A 24602-nucleotide genomic window follows, 5' to 3' on the forward strand; every position below is an offset into this window, starting at 1 on the left:
AATACTATATTATTATTCCAGTCATACCGGGCCTAATACTGAAGCAACCAGTGCCTGCGTAAGTGCAAGTTTGGCCTCAGGACCAAGAGCTGATAAGAGACGATCTGGATCCTGGCCTCCTCTTGATCCAGAGGGCCTTCCCTGCCCACGGTAGTATTCACGGCCACCTCCTCTGCTTGGTGGGCCACCACGGGAAAATCCTCTCCCACCTCCCCTTCCCCTTGATCTTGACGACATGTTGTACCTTGGGAGAAGAACCAAGAATTCTTAGTTGCAAAACAGTCCTGTCATCTATCTGCAGCATACCTGACAGTTTACAAAATTGGCCAAACTTTTGTGAAACAGGCTTGACATAACTGAAATTGGCATATGGGTCAATGATCATACCATACGTGATAACTGGGAAATGAATAACAATAATGGGCAATTGTACACCTGGCCATACTTACCCATGCCAATGAACAGGTAATTCCAAAGGTCATACTCACAGTGGAAAATTAGGTATACAAGAAGTGGATGAATGGAATAGACTTAGTAACCATGCAGCACTGAAATAATTAGTTGTTTTAAGACAAGATAAGATAAACTATGGAGGGGGATGACATGTGGTAGGGGACATAGGACTGCCTGGTGTAGGCTTTATGGTCTCTTGCAGTCTCCTCCATTCTTATGTACTGCCTGTGGGTAGAATGATGTGCCTACCATACAAGGTGTAGGTACAAGATGGATGGATTGAGTTGTTCCATGTCAAGGATAGGAAGTGTGAAGCAAGGTTATCAGACTACCTCAAGGAGTGGTGACATCTCCCCAAAGATTGTTGGGCATTGAAGTCCCTTAGTTGGTTGGGGGCATACCTGTGAAGGATGTAGCATGTTTGAAGTGACATCTTCTCAATGGAAGAGATACAAAGAACAGATGATAAGTGGGCCATTTAAGAAGTTTGACTGCAATAATCTGAAGCTTAGTAAACCCAAGCATTTTTCTCGCATATGAAACATATTCTTCTCTCATGAGCCTGAAAGTTGAAACAGACTGCCAGAGGCAATAAGCAGCAGAAACTGAAGATTCATTGAAAGACAAATAGGACTGGTGTGTCCTTCCCTCCATAAAAAGGAGCATCCTTTATGAACACTAGCTCCCTTGCCTATTTAGTCAGCACTTGGCAAGGAAATTAGGCAAGTCTCAAGGAGTACCCTGTGTGTAATAATGATGAGATACACCTAGATCTCTTAATCCAACACTCAACAACCGCCACTTGTGTGGGTATTTGGGCCCAGGACATAAACCCACTTCAGGAATTGGCAACATTTTATGTCCTGGGGGGGCCCAATTCCCAAAGTGGGTTTATGTTCTGGGCCCAAACACCCACACAAGTGGCTGTTGGCATGTGTTGGACTGAGATACATAGGTGTAATTTGATATTGCATTTTTTTTTTTTTTTTTTTCTGACCCATACAGTGAGCATTGCATTTACAAGGAGCTAAGATTGAGGGGACAAGAAATGGGTGCTGGACAGGTAAAGGGTGGGTGTACATCTTAAAGGCCACCCCCAATGAAAGGGAAAGGGCCTTTTGGAATACGTGTGTGCATTTACCTAGTTGTATCTTACGGGAAGAGGAGCTATGCTCGTGGTGTCTTGTCTTTGTATCTTGCATGTCTAGTTTGCTCTTGAATTCATGTGTGGTTTTTGCACACACTATTGTTTCAGACATCCACCGCTCTGTATGGAAAGCAGTTTTTTTCCAGTTTTTTCTATAACTATTCTTTTCGTGTTTTTCATGTTCCCTTGTATTTCTCTTATCTCAGTTTAGTAAGTCCTCTCTATTAAGGACTTGCATGCCTTTCATGATTCTGTAGATGATCAGCAGGTCACCTCTTTCTCTTGTTTGTTCCAGAGTTGTAAATTCAGTTTTGAAAATGTCTCCTCATATGACAGGTTTGAAAGTGTTGGGGCCATCTTTGTAGTTGCTCTCTGGATTCTTTCAATCTTCTTTATATCCTTTTTGGTACTGGGTGACCAGTGTCAAAGCATACTCCAGTCTAGTCCTTATTACTGTGACTAGTGTTTTTTCTTTTTTTTTCTTTTACACCATTTCTTTATTCAAATAAGTAAAAGCCACCTTTGTTGACCTTAGCAAGTTGTAGGATTCTCCAACAATTTTGTTTATCTGTTTACCAGGGGACATGTCATTTGTGATTACTCCCAAGTCTTTTTCAGATTCCACTTTCTTTACTTTCTTTTAGATTTTATATTGTCCTTAGTATGACAGAAAATTTTGAAAGTAATAAAAAGATGTCTTGGAAAGAAATTACGAGAGGAAGAGGAGGCGAATCAAGTAGAGAAGAAAAGGTTAAAGGTGCAGATGGAGAGATGATAATGGAAGAGAAGGCAGTAAGGGGAAGATGGGCAGAGTATTTTAGAGAGTTGCTAAATGTGAAGGAGGATAGGGAGGGGAAGATAGTTGCAGTGGGGAGTGCTACGAAAATAACCGTGATGAGTGAGGAAAATGGAGGAGAAATAAGGAAGGATGAAGTGAAGGCAGTTGTTAAGATGATGAAAGCAGGTAAGGCACCTGGTCTGGATGGATGCCATGGAGGTACAGTGATGGTGGACTGGCTGGTGAGGTTAATGTTTGTTGGAGAGAGGGTGGAGTGCCAGAGGACTGGAGGAGTGCCTGTATAGTTCCTCTTTACAAGGGAAAAGTGGACAAGTGTGAGTGTAGTAGTTTCAGAGGGATTAGCTTGTTAAGTGTAGTTGGGAAGGCTTATGGGAGGATCTTGACAGAGGATTAGGAGAGAAACAGAGGGAGTAACTGGCGAGGAACAGTGTGGATTTAGGACAGGTAGAGGTTGTGTAGATCAGATTTTTGTGGTAAGACATAAGTGAGAAAGCTATAGGAAAAGTTAAGGATGTTTTTTGGGCTTTAATGGATCTGGAAAAGGCTTACGACAGGTCAGTCAAGAAGGCACTGTGGGAGGCTTTGCAGATATATGGGATAGGAGGAAAGCTTCTAGGAGCTGTCAAGAGTTTTTATGAGAGTAGTAAAGCATGTGTCAGGATTAGAAATGGAGAGAGTGAGTGGTTCGAGGTAAAGGTGGGACTACTTCAGGGATATGTTATGTTGCCTTGGCTGTTCAAATTATACATGAATGGGATGGTGCAAGAGGTAAATGCAAGGGGGGTGGGTCAGGGATTGGAGATGGTTAAAGAAAATTGAGAAAAGTGGGAGGTGAGTCAGCTGTTGTTTGCGGACGACACTGTGCTTGTAGCAGGATCAGAGAAGGGATTGAGGAAGTTGGTGACAGAGTTTGGGAGAGTGTGTGAAAGAAGACAGTTGAAAATAAATGTGGGTAAAAGTAAGGTGACGAGATGTACAAGGGGTGAAAGTGGCAGCAGACTGGAAGTGAGCATTAAGGGAGAGCAACTGGAGGAAGTGGACAGTTTTAGATACTTGGGTGCAAATGTGGCAGGAAAGGGTGGAGTGGAGGTGGAATATAGACTGAGAGAAGCGAGTAAATGCCTTGGTGGATTAATAAGTGTAATGAGGAATAGACATTTGGGAATGGAGATTAAGAGGAGATTGTATAAAGGAGTGATTGTGCCAACAGCACTGTATGGGGCAGAAACATGGAACATAAGAGCGGAGGAGAGGAGTTTGAATGTGTTTGAGATGAGGTGCCTGAGAAATATGATGGGGGTTACTAGGCTGGATAGAGTGAGAAATGAGGAGGTGAGGAGAACGGGTGGTAAGGGAGTTGGGAAATAGGGTGGATGAAAGAGTACTGGGATGGTTTGGATACATGGAAAGAATGAGTGAAGAAAGACTAGTAAAAGAGGTATGGAAGGCAGATGTGGAGGGAGTGAACATGAGGGGGTAACCTAGGATGAGATGGATGGATGGGGTGAAGGGAGCTCTGGGGAAGAGGGGAATGTCTGTTGAGGAAGGACGGGTGAGGACAGAAGACGGCTGAATGGCAAATGGTTGTATATGGATGATGTGATGCATGAGGTGGAATGGGTGGGGGGATGGGGGGTGAGATAGTATGTGTGTGAAAAATTTGATGCAGCCCAAAGGGATTTCTCCCTGTCTTCTCCTTTTCTGCATGAGGGGACAGAGGGGTCACTGATTTAATGAAGCGGCCTTGCTGTGGATGTGCTGTGTCTTGTGACACTGCCTCTGACCCAGGGCAGTGGACAAGATGCAGGGATGATCCGTCATCCAGGAGGTCCCAAGATAAGAGGGAGGGTAGAGGGTGGAGGGGAGTGGAGTGTATTAGGGATGGAATGGGTGGGAATTGTTTTTATGCCTTTTTCTTTTTGGCTACCTCCCTTGTAAGTGGGAAAAAGCCTTTGGTCTGTTTGTATGTATTGTCCTGATATTCTTTTTTTTACTTTTTCCCAATTTCATTATGCTACATTTCTTGCTGTTGAAGTCTACTTCCCACTTCTGACTCCATTTCCAAACTTTGTTCAGGTTTCTCTGCAGCAATTCACAATCCGTTTCAGTATTTACTTTCCTCAGCAATTTAGCATCATCTGTAAAGAAGCTCATGTAACATTCCACATCTTCATCCATGTCATTCACATAAATAGCAAACATTATTGGAGCCAATACTGTGGAACTCCACTAATCACCTCCTCCCATACTAAATTCCTGAGCACTACACTTATTTTCCTTCCATGCAAAAAATCCTAAATCCAGTTTAGTAGTTTACCTTGTATTCCTATGTTTTCCATTTCTTTTTTTTAAATAATCTTTTATGTGGCAATTTGTTGAAGGCTTTTTGTAAGTCTAGAAAATTGTTAGTTCATCCACATTTGGAATACGTTTCTATATGGTCACCAAATCTCATTGAAGACACTGACAGATTAAAAAACATACAATGGTGAGCCACAAAACTGGTTCCAAATACCAAGAATCATATGAAAATCAACTAAAACATATGAATCTGCTTTCCCTAAAAAAACATAGACTCAGAGGTGACTTGATACAGGTCTTTACGATTCTAAAGGAAATTGACAACATGGAAAGGGACAAAATTTTCACATTGAACGAGAATCCGACAAGAAATAATGGTCTCAAACTGTCAGGAAAAAAATTTAATTTGGAAGTGGGTAGAAACAACTTTGTCAACCATATAGTTAATGAATGGAATAAACTTCCTGCAGAGACAGTGCAATGTAGTTAAGTTCAAAGCTTTAAGATTCATTTAAACATCTAAGCAAGATGCTGTAATGCCTGCCATTTATTTTATATTGTTTGTTATTGTCTTTATTATCAGTTGCTTGATTTTCATTATTATTTCTCTGTCAATCTATTATTTACCTGTTTATTATCTAATTATACCTATGCATTTATTTTATCATTATTTATATCATTATAATTTTCATTTATTTATCATTGTTTTTTTTTGTATCTGACCTAGTAAAAGCACAATCAGCCCATCCACCCCTTTCTTGTATTATATCTATTACTTATGAGTAGAAATAGATTAAGTTTGTGGCACATGATCTTCCCTGTCTGAATCCAAATTTTGTCTGATATATTGTTTTCTTCCAGGTGTTTTATCCATCTGTTCTTAATAACCTTTTCACAAATTTAGGCTAGTGCTTGTAAGGAAAACCGGTCTGCAATTTGTTGGATCTTCTTTGTTTCCTCCTTTATATATTGGTACAAATTTGGCATTTTTCTAGTCACTTGGTATTTTTCCTTCTTTGAGTGAGCAGCTTAGCATGTTGTATATTTTGTTTATTAATTCTCCTTTACATTCTTTTAGTATCCAGTTTGCTATTCCAACTGGGCCATGTGATTTCCTGACATTGAAGTTTGTTGTTCATTATTTCTTTCTGTGTTGTTTTTATTTCCCTCATAGGGGGGGGGGGGATGAACTTTGTTCCCTTCATCCCAATGCTGTATTTTTTTCTCTAGTGAAAACCGACAGTGATTGTTCATGACTTCAGCCATTTCAAAAGCTGCTGTGTACTCTATTTCCATGAAGTAGTTTCACCATTTCCTGTATATTTTTAAGTTTACCATTCAAATATCTATAGAATAGCTTAGGTTGATCTTTACATTTTTTCCATAGCGTCTTTTTGTAGTATCTTTTTTCCTCTGCACACTTGTACATATTCATTTGTTTGGTTGATGTATATTTGTAACTTTTCAGGTTCATGTGTATGTATGTGTGTGAATATATACATAATATACTGTATATACATACATGATTACTTAGTTGTAGTATACAGGAGGTATGTCATTTAGGTCTGTCTAAGCACACTACCATTATATCCTATGTTTGTCAAATGTTTGTGATTGTACTGCGCTTAGTTGTGGGACTTATTGTCCTCACTGCTGTCATTTATTACTAAGACTATCACATTGTACTCAATGTTATGTTGTTATTATCGATATGACAATATTGAGGCTCTGACTCGTATGCATTGTACTACTATTGATTGTGTATCCATCCGACGCATTATATTAACATTTTGTGCTTGTATATCTATGTACTGACTGACACCTTGGCGTAATAAATTAATAAAATAAAATAAAAATAATACAGGAGGTATAATTGTAGGGTCCCATATATGTGCCCCACCCCTATCAGATAGGTACCATGCCCAACGTGTCAGGTTAGGTTGGGCATGGTTAGGTTAGGTTAGGTTAGGTTAGGTTAGGTTAGGTTAGATTAGGCCAGGTCTGCTTATATTAACTTGGATGTATTAGGTCCTGTTAGGGTAGGGTGAAAAATTTCCAATAATTTCAAGCTCTACTTGTCAGTTTGAGCAATAAGCTCCTTACCCATCCATTCTATGCCTTCACAAAGAAGGTAAAATCAAGGAGGATGACTGACATTTTTTCAATACAAGATATCACCTAGGTTAGGTTATTACTGCATGAAATTAAAAGGAAGTGGCTACATAGCTGGTAACTGGCTAAATAGCCACTGGAGCTATTTAGCTGGATACTGGTCAAGTAGCCTATATGGCTATTTAGCCAACAAGAATCCTGTATAGTGTACATTGTAAGAGCCTATATATAAATGTTCATGTTGGAACATCTTTTATAAGAAACTGGATGTTGTATACAGATCCTGTATTTAAACAAGTGTTCATGTCAAAATATTTTTCAAGAAAACCATGCAACAATAATTATAAGATGGATTCGATTAAAAAATAATGTACTTTTTATTCAATTTTCAAAATATAAAAGATTGGATGAACATAATCCTCTTTCATCACCAATAACCAATAAATGCAGCATCAGCCTGGACCCTCATTCAGAAGTGTAAGCTCAGGGTGAAAGTCACATTTGTAATCATGTCTCAGAGTGGAGGACAATTTTCCAAGATTTTCTTCTTGGGAAAAACCTACAAAAAGCTATGAACAGGATAATTATGTCCAGTTAAGGAGAAGTGATGGCCATGCCATTCTTGCTGCCAAAATAGGATGCCAAACAGGATCTTCAATGAAGATAGCAAGGAACTGGTACAACTTCAGTTGTTATCAGCTGATGGTCAGCCTTACCTTGACACACTCAACACATGGTTCATCACAAACAGACTCAAAATAGCTCCAACCAAATCTACAGCAACACTTCTCACCAACTGGACAAAAGAACACAAATACATACCTCATCTCTACATCAACAACACTCTAATACCACACACAAACACACCGAAAATTCTTGGTGTAACATACGATACATCCATGTCTTTCAAACAACACCTCACAAACATAAAAAACAAATGCACACCTAGACTTAACGCACTTAAGTCAATCACTGGAACAACATTTGGACAAAACAAAGAAACTAATATAACAATATACAAACAATGCATACGCTCAGTGATGAATTATGCGAGTCCTGCATGGGCTCCTAATCTCAGTGAGACACACCACAACACCCTTCAAATCATACAAAACAAAGCCCTAAAAACAATTACAGGCTGCACAAATACAACACCTACAGACCATTTACACCATGAAACAAAAATCCTCAAAGTCAAGGACCACCTCGACATGAGAGGCACACAAACACTTGCTGCAGCCACCACAAACACATCACACCCGCTACACTACATAGCAGAACACCCACACACACCAAGAAACATTAAAACTACACCCAAAGACCTTTATTACGCACAGATACTCTCTTCTCTTCCTCCACAACCACCAAATACCAGCCTCCGGAAACATATTCATAATCATATCACTCACCGCTCCATTAACACACTGAAAGACAACACACTGCTGCATGCCAGACCCCCTGATATCCACCCTTCTGAATCCTCTCTCCCACAAAAGGACAGAGTCCACTTGGCCAGACTGCGATGCGGTCACCACCCAGCACTTCTAAGCTACCAGAAGAGGCTGGACGACCGTGTTGTGAACAGCTGCCCAGGATGTAACACTTCACCCCATACCATACAACACATAATGGAAGACTGCATTATACACAATCATGCACGCAAACAACACAACATACACTCTATAAAGGATTTGTGGGAAAACCCAGTTTCAGCTGTGGCCTTCCTTGGGGAGACGGGACTGCTCGGACAGACAGTCTAGGGAACGACAACAACAACAACAACTTCAGTTGTTATGTGAAGGGTGGAAGTACAACATTAAATCAACAGGCAGCCATTCAAACACCTCTACCATTTTGGTCTGACTGTGGATTCCATATAAAGTTGAAAATAACAAAAGATGGACAACATCTTCAGGTCCAGGCCAGGAATGAAGAACATGACCATAATATCAATCAGGCTACATCTGATCTTCACCTGACTCAATGTTTACTTCATGATTGAGAAAAACAATTGGTCCTGGAGATGATACAAATGCTAACAGAAAGCTTTTTTGTAATGTGATGGCAGCAAAGATGGGTGAAATGGTTATCCTCATGATAAACACAACATCTGTACACTCAACAAAAAGAAATCTTTTAATGTACTGGTACCTAATATACAACTGATCCCTGACACTATTTCTAGCTACCCTGAAGTTGATGCAGAGTATGTTGTAGATGAGAACAATACCCTGACTTGCAACATGACCAGCCACTAGTCACCCAGCACCCTGGCCGACCAGTCTAAGGAATGACAACAACAACTATCATTCACACAGTAACCTGGCCAGACGTCACCGACCAACCTGGCCAGGCATCAGTTACCCAGCAGCTTGGCCAACCACCAGTTGACCTGCAACCTGACCAGCCACCAGTCAATCTTCAACCTGAATCAGCCACCAGTCATAGACATTAAATTTTCTGCTTGGCGATCAAAGTATGGCAGACCACGTGGTACAACTGAAACGGTTACTGGATTAACCCCCCCCCCCAAAAAAAAGGGGCAAAACTAGACAAGCCCATATCTTTCATTTACCTCTCAACCAGAATCCTTTGCTACCTTGTTTCACCTAGTAATGCAAATCTTGCACTTGGACTCAGCTTATGAAGTATTTGTGGAATCTAATCCAGACAGTCTCCTGTATATATTTAATGATCACACTGACATTTATAAAATGATACAATATTTCACAAATGATGCATGATCTGTTGTACAAGTGCATAAGACAAGGAGAGAAACACTTGTGTATATGTGTGACACTTGTCGGGATAACCACCACAGTAACCAGCATGTGTGAGTGATGTAGGAGAGAGGCCAAACGCAGAGCATGAGATCCAATATATTTGACGTTTCGCCCAGCAGGGCTTCTTCAGAAATAACACAGTTGAGAAACATTTCACTCCTTACATAGCCCGAGCTTGCAGGGAGAAACAAACATAAAAAGGGGGTGTACACACAATTTGCTTGTTATTTGGTTATTAAAATTGCCAGTGTTTATTTATTACAAAAAATCCACTATTCTGATTTATATTATCAATGAGGGATATATACGCAGATTCAAAACATCTACGTTTCATTGTATGGTTTCCATATTTTATACTCTTGGAATTAGATACGTCGACGATGTACTTATAATAGCTCCTCATAGGTTAGATTTGAGTTGGATTTTAAATCAGTTAAAACTTGTAGAAGATAGTATCAAGTTTACAGCAGAATATGAAACTAACAACATGTTGCCCTATCTTGATACCCTTTTAATAAGAGACAGCAATAATATAAAGTTTAAAGTTTTTAGAAAAAAGACAAATAATAATGATTATGTACATTTTTACTCTGCTACGGATAAGAAAACCAGAATGAGAATTATCATAGGTTTTTATCTTCGAGGCTTAAGAATATGTTCAGAGGAGTATTTGGATGAAGAATTTAATAACATTTTTAACGCTTTTACTGAACTAAAATACCCTCCTTATTTCATCCTTAAAACCAAGAAGCTGGAATTATTCATAAAAGAGTAGGAAAAATAAAAGAAGAATGTACAAAGAGGATCATATTACCTAATACCTCAGCTGCAGACAATATTTCCCCATTATTAAACAAGGCTGGTGTTAACGTTGTTAAAACCAGCTCGGTAACAGTTGACAATCTTATTAAAAGCCGAAATAAGAGCAGGGAAAATATTCGTCAAGCAGGTATTTACTGTGTGCCATGTCTGGGTTGTGAAAAGGTTTACATTGATGAAAGTTTCCGTGGTATTGATAAGAGAACATTAGAACATAAATATGATATGAAAATATACAATATGAATAATGCCATTGTTAAACATAGATTCGATACAGGCTACAATGCTGACTGGAATAATTCCAAGATTATAAAATATGAAAACCATACAATGAAACATAGATGTTTTGAATCTGCATATATATTGTCACGTGGGTCACGTGACGAGACTTGGGAGGCTGCTGGCGCGGACGCCTAATCATCCACTGACCACGTGATTTGGCGAGACGAGGCTTGGTGGTGGTGGTGACCCAGCACACCTGGCCGGCCGAAATCGTGGCGTGAGGTCAGGCTTGGCTCAGTGTTGCCAACTGTCCCTACGAGGTCTACTGCTGTGCGCATGCGCACAGCCATGCCCTTCCACTCTCCCTCACCCTCCCAGATGTATAAGAGGAGCAGGACGGAAGGAGGACACACACCTTACGGCCGCCTGCCGTTGAGGGCGGACCCCCCCCCCTCCCCTCCCAGTTCCACGGAGGGAGGGCGCCGGGACAAAAGGAGTCCACGAGGGACCAGGAGACACGCTACTACGGCCGTCTGCCGTTGAGGGCGGACCCCCCCCTCCCCTCCCAGTTCCACGGAGGGAGGGCCCGGGACAAGAAGGAGACCACGAGGAGCAGGACACAAGAAGGAGACCAAGGAGGAGACGTACGCCCGTCCACACCAGGACATCAATGGGGATTCGTCTGAAAGGAGACTAGGAGTGGTGTAGTATATTTAATAGTCTGTAATCTTGTAGACATCACGCTGGTGATTTTATATTTTATATGTGTGGAGTTGTAGATAGGATAGTGCTCTGTGTGTGATCTAATAAAAACACGTGTTAGTGTTACCTTGGTGTTTCTTTTCTCTCACGCCCAATTCTCAATAATACCGAGTATATACAAAAATTTGTATCCCCCTGACATTGGCGCGTCGAACAGGGACTCGGTTGAGAAAGAGAGATAGAAACACAAGGTGCTGGTCCACAGCAATTGGATCCAACCCGAGCAGTCAGTGTGTTTAGTTTTTTCTCAGTTAGAGAGAGAGCTGTAGAGAGGGTGACTAGGTTTCAGCTAGTGAGAGCTAGAGTGAGCCAGTTTAGCAAGGTAGGGCGAATTTACCCTCGTTCGTGTTCCGCGAGCCGAGAAAGGAATTCCGGCCGTGGATCAGGTTAGCGGAACCAGAGAAGTTCCAGATAGGAGTGTTTGTTCCAGTGCTTCAGTTAGAAAGATAGCTAGTTTTTTTCTAGCTAGAGAGCTGTAGGAGTGTGCCTAGTTTTTCAGCTAGCGTGAGCCGTAGGCAATTCAGAGCTGTAGGAGTAGTTTCAGCTAGCGTGAGCCGTAGGCAATTCAGAGCTGTAGGAATGTAGCATGAGCTAGCGTGAGCCGTAGGCAATTCAGAGCTGTAGGAGTGTAGCGTGAGCTAGCGTGAGCCGTAGGCAATTCAGAGCTGTAGGAGTGTAGCGTGAGCCGTAGGCAAATCAGAGCTGTAGGAATGTGTGTAGAACAAATACTGCTGTATCTTTTTGTCCCCAGATCCGGAGGAAGGAGACATCGTTTTTTTTTTACACAGTCACGTCTACATACACACACACACGCACAGACATTCGACACTTATATGTCATGCCATATTGGTCACATTAGCCACAGCTTCTCGATCTTCCATCGGAGTTTTCCCTCAAGGAAAAAGAAAGATCCTGAGGTTTTTCGCTCATCCGGAAGATCGAGGTAGCAAGGCTAATAGGCACATTTACAACTCGCGACCCGCGTCGCGAGTTGTCCCCATCATCGGAGAACTGTCACGTGGGTCACGTGACGAGACTTGGGAGGCTGCTGGCGCGGACGCCTAATCATCCACTGACCACGTGATTTGGCGAGACGAGGCTTGGTGGTGGTGGTGACCCAGCACACCTGGCCGGCCGAAATCGTGGCGTGAGGTCAGGCTTGGCTCAGTGTTGCCAACTGTCCCTACGAGGTCTACTGCTGTGCGCATGCGCACAGCCATGCCCTTCCACTCTCCCTCACCCTCCCAGATGTATAAGAGGAGCAGGACGGAAGGAGGACACACACCTTACGGCCTCCTGCCGTTGTGGTGGTGACCCAGCACACCTGGCCGGCCGAAATCGTGGCGTGAGGTCAGGCTTGGCTCAGTGTTGCCAACTGTCCCTACGAGGTCTACTGCTGTGCGCATGCGCACAGCCATGCCCTTCCACTCTCCCTCACCCTCCCAGATGTATAAGAGGAGCAGGACGGAAGGAGGACACACACCTTACGGCCGCCTGCCGTTGAGGGCGGACCCCCCCCCCCTCCCCTCCCAGTTCCACGGAGGGAGGGCGCCGGGACAAAAGGAGTCCACGAGGGACCAGGAGACACGCTACTACGGCCGTCTGCCGTTGAGGGCGGACCCCCCCCCTCCCCTCCCAGTTCCACGGAGGGAGGGCCCGGGACAGTAGGAGACCACGAGGAGCAGGACACAAGAAGGAGACCAAGGAGGAGACGTACGCCCGTCCACGTTAGGACATCAATGGGGATTCGTCTGAAAGGAGACTAGGAGTGGTGTAGTATAATTAATAGTCTGTAATCTTGTAGACATCACGCTGGTGATTTTATTATTTATATATGTGTTGGTTCCAGTTAGGATAGTGCTCTGTGTGTGATCTAATAAAAACACGTGTTAGTGTTACCTTGGTGTTTCTTTTCTCTCACGCCCAATTCTCAATAATACCGAGTATATACGAAAATTTGTATCCCCCTGACATTATCCCTCATTGATAATATAAATCAGAATAGTGGATTTTTTGTAATAAATAAACCATTGGCAATTTTAATAACCAAATAACAAGCAATTTGCGCAAATTGTGTGTACACCCCCTTTTTATGTTTGTTTCTCCCCACAAGCTCGGGCTATATAAGGAGTAAAATGTTTCTCAACTGTGTTATTTCTGAAGAAGCCCTGCTGGGCGAAACGTCAAATATATTGGATCTCATACTCTGCGTTTGGCCTCTCTCCTACATTGCTGTTGCAGTCGTTGCTGCTTTTACCCATGTGTGAGTGATGCTCGTATTCCCTGGAATCACTTGGGTAGTGATGGCAGGACAAACAAACCTAGGACAAAATTCTGGTTCTATAAACAGTGCTACTTGTCTATCTATACACCAAGAACATTGATATGGGAGGTAGCCAAGTCAAAAGGCAAGTACCACTGACACCCATTCCACTCCTGTCCACCACCCTTTCCACCCTCTCATTTTAGCTCCTCATGGATGAAATGTCATTCCTTTATTCTGCCCACTGCCCTGGATCAGGTGGAGGAAGGAGGAGGAGGAAGAGGAGAAAAGGAGGATGAGGAGGAACAGGAAGAATCAATAAGATGGAAGAAGTGGAGGAAGAAGGAAGAGGAGGAGGAAGAAGGAAGATGAGGAAGGAAGAGGAGAAAGAAGAAAGAGGAAGAAGGAAGAGGAGGAAAAGAAGGAAGAAGAAAGAGAAGGAAGAGGAGGAAAAGAAGGAAGAGGAGGAGGAAGAAGGAAGAATAATGAGGGAGGATGAAGGAGGGAGGAGGAAGAAGAAGGGAAGATGAAGGAGGAGGAGGAAGGATGCAGAAGAAGAATGATGTGGAGGAGGAAGAAGTAGGAAGAAGGAGGAAGGAGGAGGAAGAAGAGGGTAGGAGTAGTAGAAGGTTGAGCCTGAGGAGGAGGAGGAAGAGGAAGAAGAAGAAGCAAATTTTAAAGATTTTAATTTAGCATATCAACTGATGTATAATGCAAAAAGGTGGTAATGTATCCAATAACTGTATTTCAATTCTAAATAAATTACAAGGTAAATTAAATGAACTTCTATAATCCTGTCACTGATCATGTTTACACCATCCAGGATTTGTAAGAACTAAATCTAGCATAGCATAAACATTGATAATTACTGTTGCCTATGTTTTCTTTAAAAACAATCCTACATGAACATCATTTAATTATAGGTTCTTGCTGTGTACGCCATCCACGATTCTTACAGGTTTAATAGCCATGTACTGTCATATAGGCTATTTACCCAATTACTGGCTACATGGCAACTTCCAAAATATTTTTTTTTTCTCAACATTTACAAAACTACAGCATTGGTGATTGCTCTGTAGACTTGCATACCAAATTTATCACTTTTGATTTTCAGTACTGCTATCATTGGTGATTGCTCTGTAAACTTGCATACCAAATTTATCACTTTTGATTTTCAGTACTACTATCATTCTAATGATTTGTTGTAGACAAATATTTCCTAAGAAAAAATTATCCCGTAGGAACATTATATAAAATTGTTGAGTATGATTACTGTCAGATACTACATTTACCCTAAATACTACTTGGCACTTCCTTTTCCGAAATATAGTCATACAGTGAAAAAAAGCAATTGCTTAGGTAACTGTACAGTGAAAACATTCTTTATATATCATGAATCCTTAAAACCAGTTCCTCAGTATAGAATATACAGTGCTCGACAAAGAAGTGCTTGTCTGCCATCCCACTGATACTTCTTATGGCAAAAAGAGTATGGAGTTTATGAGGGTGAATGAAAAGTCAAAAGTTTTGTTTGCTGGCATGACATCATGGTGGCCATCTTCATGACATTCCAACACTCAGCTAGTCCTCAGTTCCTGCTGGGCACACAAGGTGGAAGGGTGTGTGGTCTGTGGTGGTCATGAGAATGAAGAGTATTTTTTTTGTAGTACACAGACTATTTTGGGCTTATTTCTCTGTTAATATGGCAGATAGGCATCATTTAAAGAGTGGTATTATTACTAAAATACTAGCATTACAGGATGCAAAACATGAGACCAAAGGAATGAGTGAACTTGTTGATGTAGACAAGTCAACATTGAGATGCTCGAGAACATTGGTAAATCACAATTACCTAAACCTCACTCAGGATGTCCTAGAAAGATGTCAAAACATTCTAGAAGTGAGCTGTTGACAAAAAACAGTACAACAGCCTAGGTTTAGGGGAGCAACCCAAAAGTGTTTGGTGATGTGTCTGTGAGGACTGTGCACCACCGTGTGAATGAGTCAGGGTACACCAGCCACAGGCCTGTTACCAAGCCCCTCCTCACATGGGCTCAGAAGACTCAGCGTGTTGCCTCTGGTGATAAGCACCTTGCCCGAGACAATAAAGACTGGTTTGACACCATGCGGTCAGACAAGGTGACATTTACGGTCACTTGTCTATCGCATGTGTGAAAGTGACCCCCACAACCCCTACTACATGGAATATACTGTTAAGTACCCACACTCATTGATAATTTGAGACTGCTTCTCTGGCAGGGGTCTAGGAAAATTGGTAGTGCTCAATAAGAACAAGAAAATCCATGTGACGAAATGTCAGGAATAAAAGCTTCACCTCCAGTCCATGTTTCCTTTACCGTGTCTATACACGAACAAGAAAGTTAATCAGAATAATTATCTTCAGCTACTGTGTGATCGGCTACAAGAAGTTTTCAACTGCACAGGGGCTAAGGTGTTTGGAGATTTGTAGTTATCTACATTGGTTGCTTGGAGAGGCAAACCAGGTGAGTCTGTTTGTATTAATGTCAGTCTTCTCTCCTTTACAAACATGGAGCAACCTCTGAGGAAAACTCAGGGAGTTCCCATAATTCTATCTACAAATTTTATTTACAAGTGTTGACATATGCTGATTGGGAAAGGTCGGTAGAGTTGGACTGAGATGTCTATTGTTTTGCCAGGTGTTTACTACAGTCAGTTAAAATGATAATGGAGGATCCCTTGGGAGACATGTCTGAGCACAATGGAGGGTCCCCTGAGAGTTGTCTGAAGACTGAGTTTTCTGTCACTCCATATGAGTGCATGCATGCATGGGCACACTAGACATCTTCCTTTCAATCATCTTGCCACAGATGCTTGGCTCGGCTACCACTTACTGACCACAGTGAGGTTAATGCCCATGAAGATGAGAAGTAATACAAGGCCTTTGCAGAACCTTGGCATGAAGATAAATAAACAATGTAGGAACAATGGTGGTATCAGGAAATACTCATGATTAAAATAAAGTTGACATAATTGTATGTGCATGCAGTAGAAATTCTTTCTGTCCACCAAGGCATAATGTACTCTTATGAAGTTGTTACTTGATTGCGAAGATTGTAGCAGGGGAGGGGAACTTGAAGTTTTAGTGGAGAGGATTGTTGATGATCCTATATTGCAGGGGTAGTGTGAGTTTGTGAAGGAACAGTCTATGTCGAGGCCACGGGGGAGTCTTTTGATATAATCTTTGTGCAGGACAGTCTCTGTAAGATCGTGCAACCTGAATGCTTTGACTTTGTTCTTCTACTCATGTCCAGTGATACAATGGGGTCCTGAGAATTTAGGGGAGAGCTTCGAGGTTGGGGTGAGATTGAGGGCGCAAACAATGTAAAAATCAACGGTATTTAATGGCCGTTGTCCCGAGTTTTGCTAATTTGAACATGCAGGTGTTAGTGTGTCTGTTACATTTGGAATATATGTCCACTGCTGTCAGTAAGGTAGAAGAGGGGGTGGGGTGGGGGGTATATTTTGTGGTAGCAGCTTGTGTATTCTCATCTGATGAAGCAGAGTGAATCTGAATGTGTGTGTGGGGGGGGGTTAGAATCAACTGGCATAGAATCACATTCTGCCTGCTCAGTCATATGTATGTGGTTTACTTTGAGTTGCTGATGGCAATAATTTAGGGAGGAAATGATTTGCATAACTGGTACCATTCTGAGCAAGGTAAATGTCTTATGTTGCTTAATCAATGTTAAACCTACAAGGATATAAGCTGGAAAGTAAATGTCAGCTATGTAGGTGGTAACTGGAATGGATGGGCACTAATCTTTTAAGCTAATGTCTAGGGAGAATTTACCGATGATTGGGAATGGTACACCATCTACATTGTAAAGGTAGATGTCTGGGGGTTCCAAAATGGTGACACATTTAGTTGCAGTGCGGAATTTATGGAAACTGTGTTGACATTATGTTAAGTGGGGAACCCATGTCGAGAAAGAGTCACTTTGGTATTGCTAGACGTAGCATCCAATGTTAACCACTTCACTACAGGACTTAAATCTTGCGGGCAGCAGCCAATGCCAGCCGTACGACGTGTCGTAATAATACTCGCATCATAAAATATAGTCACGGCTTATATCGATCGTTCTCTCTTTCACCCGTGAATTTTGAAAACCACAGAGAATGGGATTAAGAGCAGATTAGGGAGAATGAAAAAACACAGGGGGGACTACAATAAATATAATCAAGACGCCGATATGGCAGCATCGCGAATCCACTTGCTCCTCATGACGCCTACGTGTGCGGCACCGTATGGAAGGGGTTAAGAAGTGGGAAGACATGTTGGGGATATCCAGGTTATGTACAGGTAGAGTTCATGAGTGAATTTCCAGGCATGGAGTAACTGTCCTTTGTGTTCACAGAGTTTTGGTATTCTGAAGTCATAAAGGAGACGTGTTACATGAATACCTTGCAGGAGAGTGATCTGGGGATTCTGGTCTGTGTTGCCTCCATGCTAACAGCACATGACAACGATCACTTGTGTGAAAACATGTCCCATGATAATTGCAATATTTGGTTGTGAAGGGTTTCTGTGATAACATTTGTTTATGTGTCCTGGTTTGTGGCTTAATGTACAAACTAGTTGTATTCTTGAAGGAGAGCATTGGCGTGAGTGATGTCAAGTGAGAAATATATGTCTATATCTCATGTTATCCCTTTGGGATTTCTCCCCGTCCTCTCCTTTTATGCAATGGGGAGACAGAGAGGGGGGTCGCCGATTTAATGAAGTGGCCTTGCTGTGGATGTGCTGTGTCTTGCGACACTGCTTCTGACCCAGGGCAGTGGACAAGGTGCAGGGATGACCCGTCATCCAGGAGGTGCTAAGATAAGAGGGAGGGTGGAGGGGTGTGGAGTGTATTCAGGGATGGAATGGGTGGCAATGATTTTATGTCTTTCCCTTTTTGGCTACCTCCCTTGTAAGGGGAAAAAAGCCTTGGTATATGTATGTATGTATCTCATGTTATGTGGGGGGGACTGTGTGACCTGGGCTATTGTGTGGGTGGGTGCAATGGGTAATGACTGGTTCTGGATCTGGGTGATAGCTTTGTCCATGTTACAGAATTTCCTGGAGAATTCACCTAGTGTACCTGGTATTTACCTAGTTGTATTTTACGGAACAAGAGCTATGCTCATAGCGACATGTTTTCCTATCTACATCCAGTTTATTCTTAAAATTGTGTATAGTTCTGGCATTCACTGTTTTTCCATTTAGTTTGTTCCAGACATCAATCATTATGTGGGAAGCCATTTTTTTTTTCAGGTCTCTTCTGTAGCTGTCCTTTAGTTTCTTTGTGTCCTTTTGTTTCTCTTGTCCCACTTTAATAAGTTGTCTCTATCGAGAATTTCCATCCCTTTCATAATTCTGTAAATGGTCAACAAATCACCCTTTTCTCTTCTGTTCCAGTGTTGACAGATGTAATTTCTCCAATCTTTGTTTTTATGTCAGATTTGACAGTGTACGTGCTATTTCTGTCACTGCTCTTTGGATTCTTTCAAATTTTCCTATGTTCTTCTTTGTGCTAGGTGCCCACAGTGTTGTAGCATATTCTAATTTAGGTATTATCAGTGTAACAATGATTTTTTTACCATCTCCTCATCTATGTAGTTGAAGGACACTTTCATTGATCTTAACAAGTTATAAGTATCTCCAAATAATTTATTGACATGTTTATCAGGTGTCAAGTCACTTGAGATGATTACTCTCAGGTCCCTTTCTGAATCAACTTTTTTTTTACTTTGTTTCCAATTTTATATTGACTATATTCGTTTTTTTTTTCCAAATTCCATTATGCTACATTTATTCATGTTGAAGTTCATCTCACATCTCCGACTCCATTCCCATATTTTGTTTACGTCTTCTTGCAGCGATCTGCAATCTTCTTCTGTTCTTACTCTCTTTAGTAATTTGGCATCATCAGCAAAGAAATTCATGTAAAATTTACTCCCTCATCCATATCATTTATATATATGGCAAACATCAAAGGAATACAGAGTGCTAGCTTTCTGGAGTGTGCCTGGGTGCAATTGGGAGAGTAGTCAAAAGTCTGCCATGAGTGAGACTAGGTGCTCCAATGAAATTGTCTTCCGAGACCCAGTCTAAATTTTTTAAGCTTTCTCCAAATTCACTTTTAAGTGTTGATACAATTTTGACAACTTTCTCTTTAGTGTGGTGTGGACCATGATTAAGTTCTAGCCAGAGAGTATAGGGGGAAAGTGATCCAAGTGGTTCAAATGAAGCAAAGGACTAGTGCTCTACGAATTCCTGATAGTTTGAGGTTTCTTCAAACAAGTCAGACTGAATGACGTCACCAGCTAATGTGTTATTCTTCTCTATTCTGGATGTTAGTATGGAGATTTTTCCTCTGTCATCTGTGATGTTTCTTCCTGTTATTTCTGATTTAACCTCAAAGAGGAAATTGTGTACAGGAATGTTTTTGCAATTAACCCCTTCACTATGGGCCACATTGCACGTCTGGCAGCATTAGCTGCCAGACGTGTGATGTTGCGTCATAATACTCGCATTATAAAAAAATAAAGTCACTGCTCTATCGCTCGTTCTCTTTCACCCATGAATTTTGATAACCATAAAAAATATGATGAAGCCAGTTTACAGAGTATGGGGGTCACACAGGTACGACTACAATAAATATAATCAAGACGCCGACATCGGCATCCTTGCGTACCCACTTGCTCCTCATGACGCCTATGTAGGCGTCACCGTATGGAAGGGGTTAAAGAGTGGTAATGTTGTCTCATCCTTAACTACAGTAACAAGATTTAGTGTATTCATGGCGTTTTGAGTAGCAGGTCCACGTTCATGGTCTAACTGATAAAAAGGCTACAGAGACCATACTGCCTCCTTGGTGATAATGAGAACAGAAAAACATCTACTCACTCAAGATGATGTTGGAGTCTTAAATGATGATGTAGTGGGATGAATTGGTGGTAAGATGCACTGCTGGAAACAGGGAGAGGAGTTAGTACAATGTATTGGCTGGTGGGTGGAAAAACGTAAAAAAAAAAAAAAAAGGGAATAAGCGAGATAAATTGAAGTGTGCACCCATGTGAGGCTAAATGTGGGATGAGGAGCGTTGCCTCTTAGTAGATGCTTGGTAACCCTATTATTAGATGTGTGCCATTTGGAATCACGTAATGCGTTAGTATATTTTCACGGGCTGTGGCATCCACATAAATTGATGTTTGGCAAGTGTTTTCCTTTTATTTAAGGATTTAATTAATTTTGTGTCAGAAGGACTATGAAACATTTTTGTAACAGCACCTATATGTACAAGTCAAACAAGTTTATATATATTATTTTTTCCCTATTGTGATTCCATTTGGATACAGGTCGATCTAAATAGTCATAAAATCTTATGTCTAATAATCCAGGGGTAAGGAGCATTGCTTCTTTGTAGATCCTGAGTGAGGAGCATTGGTGCACCCATGCGAAAGTAGATGCAGGACAAGGAGCGCAAGCACACCCATGCAAAACTAGATGCAGATGAGAAGCGTTGGGGGCAATGCAGTGAAGAGCATTGGCTGGTGATGCAGCAAAGAGAGTTGGTGCACCCATTCAAAGCTAGATGCGGGACAAGGAGTGTTGGTTGGTGATGCAGCAAAGAGCATTGGAGTGTTCATTGGTGATGCAGCAGTGTTAGAGCTTTGGCTTGTAAGTAGATGATAGACAATGTGTTGGTGCTTTGGAGGAGTTAGTGTTGAAGTTCTACTCTGTAACAGCTGCTGCCAGAATGTAGATTTGTAGAGTGGCATTTCGTATCTCACTGCTGGCCACCATAATGTAGATTTGTAGTTAGTTATCTACACTGATTGTTTGGTGAAGCAAATGAGAAAGTCTGTTCGTTTTAATATCTCCATTTTCTCTCCTTTACAAACATGCGAGCAACCTCTGAGGAAAACTTGGAGTTCCCAAAATTCTAATTATAAATTATATTTACAAGTGTTGATGTATGCTGATTGGGAAATTTGGTAGAGTTGGATGGAGATATCTATTGTTTTGCCAGGTGTTTGGGCATTGTTCAAAACTCCTGGCTCTGCTGGCTCCAGTCAGGTCCGATGACAATGGAGGGTCCCTTGGGGGACAGGTCCAAGCACAATGGAGGGTCCTTTGAGAGTTGTCTGAAGACTAAGTTCTCTGTCACTCCATAAGCTAGACACCTAAAGGATTGACTCTTCCTTTCAATCATCTTGCAACATGTTCCAACAGGACAATGCCCCTGGTCACATTGCAAAATATGTGTATCAGTGGCTTAATGACTGCCAGGTATCTTTTATAAAGGACTCGCCAGGCAATCCCTGGTACTTCATCAGACACAACCTCCAGGGAAAGGATATCAGCTCTGTACCCAAGCTGCAGGCAGCCATCAATGAATCCTTAGTCAATGTGAGCCCCAGCATTTTAAAAACATTGCCCTAACCCTACCAAGAGACCTCAAGATGGTAAAGAAGAGAAAAGGCTAGTAAATCTCCAGAGATGCACACCTAAACAATATATCAATAGAAAACTAAATATTAATTTTGTAATTTATAATACATCAATGTAATAGACATTTTTATGGCAGAAAACAATATAAAAAAAGTTAAAGTTACTTCAAGCAGTACACTGGCAATAATTCAGATGTCAGCGAGCTTCGAGGTGTCATGTTTGTTTTTGTTTGTATTTGAAGATGAACTAATAAATTGGTCTAGTCTCACCTAACCTAACCCATGGGGTAATACATATATCCCTTGGTCATTTGACTGGACCAATTTATTAGACTTCCATTATTTTGACTTCCAAAACAAACATGGCATCTTGAAGCTTGCTGATGTCCTAGTTGTTCCTAGTACATCACTTCTAGCAAAGGTTTTCTTGTTATTGATTTCCACCAAGAAAAATATTTGTTGTATTTTAATTTACAAAATATCAGGTATATGATTTTTTATTTATTGATGTACTGCTTAGGTGTGCACTTCTGGAGTAATACCAAAAGGCCTCCCTACCAAGCATTAAAAGTGAATATTATGAATTAATTACATCTATTTTAATTGATAATGTACATTTTTGTGTGGAGTGGGCAGGCACTTATGTCAAGCACTGTATACCATTCAAAATAAGAAATATTTTGACAGTATCACCAATAAAATCGCGGGCAGACTTCCAACTAATGTTACAAAAATGTAGTAACACCAATAAAATCGCGGGCAGACTTCAAACTAATGTAATTATGTGCTGGTAGAAAATCAAAGATGCATTAATTGTAACACCTAATTAGCAAGGCCCACCGATTAACATTATCCACCATAATTGGTTACTTAGCATGATACGGGGCTCTGAAGATTGGTGTTTGCTCAAAATACCTAAACTACATTCGTATCAAAATGAACCAATATATTGCGCATTCCTTTGAACCCCAATACTGGTTCTCGTATGTGTAATTGAACCCGGCTTTGACTATTCATTTGAAATGTCTTATTATACCAAATTCGCTTAAAATTCTAAACAGAAGAACTAGGAAATAGCATACATTTGTGGGCGTGATCTACAAGAAGCTAGGAAACTTTTTACAAAAAATATATAACAAAAATATAATCCAATTCGATCTGCCTTGGGTACCAAGCATCAGATCATGACGACATGAAACACACGTCATTCACAATGTTCATCTACAACAATACATGTCTGAAACAAGCAATTCAATAAATCTAAATGTATACACCATTCTCTTTCTATAAAATTAATCATGGGGCTGGACGAAATGTCATATTCATAATAAAAAAGACTTGTCGGCGTCTTGTACAAGACATTCCAATTTTCAAAAACATTATTTATATTTCTCCTTTACCTTAGCTTGTGTGAGGAACGGCGAGTTCTTAAGAAGAAGCGTTATACAATACGGTTTTTCCTCACGCACAAAAATAATTTAATAAACCCCACTGCCCAATAACTACTTGTAAGCACTCGGCGTTCCACGCCGTATTACGTATAGGCAAGCTCAGTAAGGTTGCCAATTAGCCGGCGAAAAAATAATTACGGCGAATATCTGTGTCTAGACCTCATCAAATAAATGTCTTTAATTCTCTAAAAATGGAAAGAGTCTACCCATAATCGAACAAGCAAGAGGGCAATAGATACCCAAATTAGTTAACAAAATAAAGCCACAATAAATAGAGTAAAAAGTTAACTAGTGAACATGAAACAAATGCAACGCTTATAAAGTTTATAATAATGATTAATTCGCTACGATGATATACCTAAATAACAAGAGTCGATTTTACACGCCTTTGCCGAAGGTTACAGATACGTGATCGAGATATCGTGCGACAATACATTCCAAATATGATTTTTATTTATTTCATCTTTTACTGACATTAGTTTCTTATTTGTATAATTCCAATAACTAGTCTATTTAATACCTACTGCACAGCATTATATTAGTGCATTTTTCGGATTTTATACCATTTCACGAAACGAATGCCAAAGTGAACTACAAAAGTAATTGGGAATGGAATGGAGATCCAGGAAGAGAGCAGCGTTGCCATTTAACATATTTTTCGTCCGTTGCGACGAGTGGGAATTTTAAAATATCAAGATATAGAGTAGTCCGTAAATATGCAGAAAAGCAATATATCTGTGATTATATCTAACAGAAATTTATATGTGTATATATGTTATACTATTATTGAATACAACTTGTTACAGATCACATTTTATAATAATAATGATAATAATAATAATAATAATAATAATAATAATAATAATAATAATAATAATAATAATAATAATAATAATAATAATAATAATAATAATAATAATAATAATAATAATGATAATAATAATAATAATGATAATAATAATAATAATAATAACAATAACAATAGTAATAATTATAATATAATAGTAATGAT

The 24602-nt window shown here is 40.6% G+C and overlaps 1 protein-coding gene and 1 long non-coding RNA gene across 7 annotated transcripts in view; one reads left to right on the plus strand and one right to left on the minus strand.

Annotated features, from left to right (window-relative positions):
* Positions 1-23703, minus strand: part of LOC143028152 (uncharacterized) — a 72461-nt gene extending 48758 nt beyond the window's left edge. The window contains exons 1-3 of one of the 6 annotated variants that reach the window (XM_076189839.1): positions 23540-23702; positions 20593-20652; positions 28-244 (exon numbers count right to left, since the gene is read on the minus strand). In XM_076189839.1, the coding sequence (XP_076045954.1) occupies positions 28-237 (210 nt within the window). In that variant the 5' untranslated portion in view covers positions 238-244; positions 20593-20652; positions 23540-23702. Of the gene's footprint in view, positions 1-27; positions 245-20592; positions 20656-23539 lie in introns of those variants that run through there. The other 5 variants (XM_076189840.1, XM_076189842.1, XM_076189843.1 and 2 more) reach the window with 5 other exon arrangements.
* LOC143028151 (uncharacterized) lies at positions 10041-12167 on the plus strand. Its single transcript, XR_012966688.1, has 2 exons — positions 10041-11628; positions 11681-12167. It is a non-coding gene; the product is annotated as an uncharacterized LOC143028151 (long non-coding RNA).
* Positions 23704-24602: the final 899 nt, after the last annotated feature.

This window comes from Oratosquilla oratoria, chromosome 9 (assembly GCF_046742065.1).
Source record: "Oratosquilla oratoria isolate Oo_2021 chromosome 9, ASM4674206v1, whole genome shotgun sequence".
NCBI classification, from domain to species: Eukaryota; Metazoa; Arthropoda; class Malacostraca; order Stomatopoda; family Squillidae; genus Oratosquilla; species Oratosquilla oratoria.